Consider the following 3535-nt stretch of genomic DNA (forward strand, 5'->3'; position numbering starts at 1 on the left):
AAAGGATCTAGAGACAGGGGAAGGGTTGTAAAATTACTTTACTGCTGACAGCATTGCCATAAATATTAACAAACAAGGATCACCTCCTACCTGGGAAAAAACACAGGAATAAAGGTGAATATTTTTATTTTGAAGCCTACAGCATTTTTTTGAAGTACAACTGCTTGCCTTATCTTCTTGAGGGCATTAATTTAATAAAAAGCCTGTCAGATCAAGTAGCCAGTTGCTCCAGTTATGGAACAGTTTCGTTCCCTGGCTTTCTACCCCTCTCCAACCCTGCCTGAAGTCAGTCAGCTGTCTGAACTGGGCCTGGGAATGTGGCAGCCAAGGCACTCAGGCTACAATTGGGAAATAAAACTCCAGGACAACCCAAAAAGTTGTATTGTTTTAGTGACCAGGATCTGGCTTGTTCCCATCTCCTCTCACTTTCTCCAGGACATGTCTGGAGTTAGACAGCAAGTTCAGCATAATCCCTACCCTTCAGAGCCCAGCACAAAGGGCATTTTCCCAACTCAGCCACTAGCAAAAAAAAAAAAAAAAGTGAGGGGGAAATACATTTTAATTATTTTATTTTTTCTTAAATATAATATAACCTTCTAGAATTTTTTCCAGAAACAGAAACATTAAAAAATTATACTTTATTACAAATGGTAAACTCAGAGTGCTAAAAAAAAGCCTCTTATTTACAAACAATACTGGGCAGTGCCCAAATAAACAACATAAAAATAACTTACAAAGTCATGAAGTAGTTTATTGACATTAATCAACTTTCATAAAATAAAATAAAAAAAGATATGTACATACACAATTTACTTGAAGGCAGGCAGAATAGTTCTTTTTTTTTTTTTAAATCAGCCTCCCACAAACCTCCCTCCCACTTTGTTTGTTTTTTTTTTCTTAAAGAATACTACATAAAGCAATCTACAGTTTCTATTGCAGTTTAACCTTTAATACTGAATGATCATCGAATGTTAGGTCCATGCAGGTCTTGGTCAATGTTAAACGAAGATCTGACATCTCATCCGAGCAGGAATAGCCCTTCCCGGCGCGGCGCCGGCCGCTCCACTCCCGGCTCCAGCCGAAGGCTTTGCCAGTCTTTCCACACATGCGCCTTCAGAGCACAGGCAGGACAGCCTTCCAGCCTTTGCCATCAGCTTTACGCCTCTGCCGCTTTGGATTTCGCCCGTTTTAGTTGTACCACAACATCACAGTTCCCGCTGAAGAGTCTCTTCAAAACGTCTGCAACTGCTGTGTGAGCATGAGCTGACACCCGCTGTTGACGTGGTTCATGACCTTCTGCTTAAGCTGTGCAACCTGTTCTCTGAGCATGTTGGCAGTGGATGCCAGCTCTGAGTTCTGGGCTTTCAAAGTTTTCACTTTTTCCTCCAACCGGGCAATCCTTTCCAACTTCCTTTTCCGGCATTTGGACGCCGCGATTCTGTTCCTCATGCGCTTTCTCTCGGCTTTGATTCTCTCCTGTGATTCCATGTCAATGGGGGACAGGGGAGGGGTTTCCCCGGGCATTTCAGGTACAGTCTGTGGCTCCTCTTTCAGCGCCTGGAGCCGGGGATGCTGCACGGGCATCTGGGGGTTTATGTGGTGCTGGGGCGCGTAGCCCATGCTGTTCGTGTTGTAGCTGGGCGCGGAGCTGAGCGCGTTGGGGTTGAAGTTGCTGAGGTTGGCGTACACGGGGGGCTCGCTGTGCAGGCTGGTGTTGAAGCTGGTGCTGCCGGCCATGGAGGACACAGGTGCCATCCCGCTGGTGACGGGCTGCGCGGCCGAGGTGACGCTGGGCAGCGTGTTCTGGTTGTGCAGCTCGGCCAGGGCCCGCACGAAGCCCTCGGCGAACCCCTCCTGCTCGTCCGTGACATTCTTGGGGCACAGGAACTGCGTCGGGGTCGGCGTGGTGGTGATCAGCCCGTTGCTGGACTGGATGATGAGCCGCTCCAGCTCGGGCGAGGCCAGTTTTAGGAGCCCCACGTCGGGCGAGGTGAGGATGTCGGCGTTCTTGTTCCTCAAGTGCGGCTTCAGGTTGCTGGAGGGGTCGGACAGGTTCAGCGTCATGTTCTGCTTCAGCACCTTGGCGTTATTGTATCCGTACCCGCCGCTCTCCGGCGGCGCGAAGCCGGCGCTCAGCGCATCCTCGTAGAAAGTAGGCTCCATCTTTGCACTCATAGAACACAGTCCGGGGAGGGGAAGCTGCCCGGCCGCCGCTCAGCTCCCCGCGGGCACCCCGACCCTCCCAGGGAAGGGGAACGCGGAGCCGGGGAAGGAGAAACGAGGAGTCTTACTGGGGTGGCTGCTGCTGCCGCCGCGCTGGGAGCCCGCCCGGCCTGGCGGGGCGCCTCGCCGCCCTCCTCCTTGTGCCGGCGCTGCCGGGACGCCGCTGCGCCGCCACAAGTACTTTCCGTGGCCGGCTCCGCGCAGTTGCCGTTCCCGCTCCCTGTCCCGGCGCTCGCTCACTCTCCCGTTCCCGCTCCCTGTCCCGGCGCTCACTCTCCCGTTCCCGCCCGCTCTGCGCTCGCTCCCGCCGTCCAGCCCTTCACTTATCAGCGGCCGCGGGCCCGCTAAAAATAGCGCATGATGTCACCCCGCGCGCTCCCCATTGGCTGCCGCCGCCCCGGCCCCGGGGGGGGCGTGGCCCGGCGCGGCGCGCGGGCCCCGCGCGGGTCGCCATGGCCACCCCCCCCGCTCAGAAGCTTCTTGAGCCCGCGCGGGGCACTATGGGATGACGTAATGCCGGGGGGCGCGCGCGGGGCACTGTGGGCTGACGTCGTTGTTTTTGAACTCTCTGGTTACCGCGTCCCGCGCGCGCGGGGCTGGCCCGGCGGGGCCGCCTCAGCGGGGAGGGGGGAGACACACGCCAATCCTCCATCCCCGCCAACCGCCCCAGTCCCGCTGTGTCTGCGCCCGCGGTTGTTGCTTTGTCTCTGCGGTTATTTGTGGTTTTGTTTGTTTGGCGGCGGGCGCTCCCCCCGCGTTTCCGGTGGTGCTCTGTGTGTGTGTGTGTGTGTTCGTCCCCCCTCCCCACTCCTGGCCCCCCCTGGCGGTGTTGGTTCGTCCCTTCAGGCGGCGCTCCCGGGGAGCCCCACGTGGTTTCCCCGTCCCGCCGCCCCCGCGGCTTCCAGGCAGCGCCGGGGGCGGCACCGGGGGCACCCCCCGCTCCCCGCCCTGACCCCCTCCCGGCACCTGCGGAGTCCCCCCGCGCCTGCCCGGCACGGCCCGAGCCGCGGGGTTCGGCGTTGGCGGACACCCCCGCACCTCCGCCACCGGCACGGCTCTGCCTTTACAGAGAGCCGCGACGTCAGTTCCCGGCCTCGGGAGCAACCGGGATAACGCAGGGGGGAGTAGAACCCGACAGGAGAAAGCAGGGGTGCGGATGGGTTTCTCTGAACTCGTCCTCTGAGGGGAGGGGACAGCGACGGCCTAATTTTAGAGAGTGCCCCAGTATTGGTGTGGAAGTACAGGTTAGTCGGGAGGGAGAATAAGGGCTGGAGCTGAAGGATTGTTGTGGAGGGGTAGAAAAGTCTGTGCT

At 57.5% G+C, this 3535-nt stretch overlaps 1 protein-coding gene across 1 annotated transcript; it reads right to left on the reverse strand.

Annotated features, from left to right (window-relative positions):
• Positions 1-554: 554 nt before the first annotated feature.
• Positions 555-2564, reverse strand: JUN (Jun proto-oncogene, AP-1 transcription factor subunit). The gene has a single exon (XM_027748678.2). It carries the CDS (start codon positions 2173-2175, stop codon positions 1231-1233), a length of 945 nt encoding a protein of 314 aa, XP_027604479.1. The 5' UTR covers positions 2176-2564; the 3' UTR covers positions 555-1230.
• Between the last annotated feature and the right edge of the window lie 971 nt (positions 2565-3535).

Source organism: Pipra filicauda, unplaced genomic scaffold (assembly GCF_003945595.2).
Source record: "Pipra filicauda isolate LSUMZ 115617 unplaced genomic scaffold, ASM394559v2 scaffold19_size4547281_pilon, whole genome shotgun sequence".
NCBI lineage: Eukaryota > Metazoa > Chordata > Aves > Passeriformes > Pipridae > Pipra > Pipra filicauda.

Bases quoted from the DNA above. Each gene is read 5' to 3' on its own strand.
- JUN (XM_027748678.2), bottom strand. From the start codon at position 2,175: ATGAGTGCAAAGATGGAGCCTACTTTCTACGAGGATGCGCTGAGCGCC.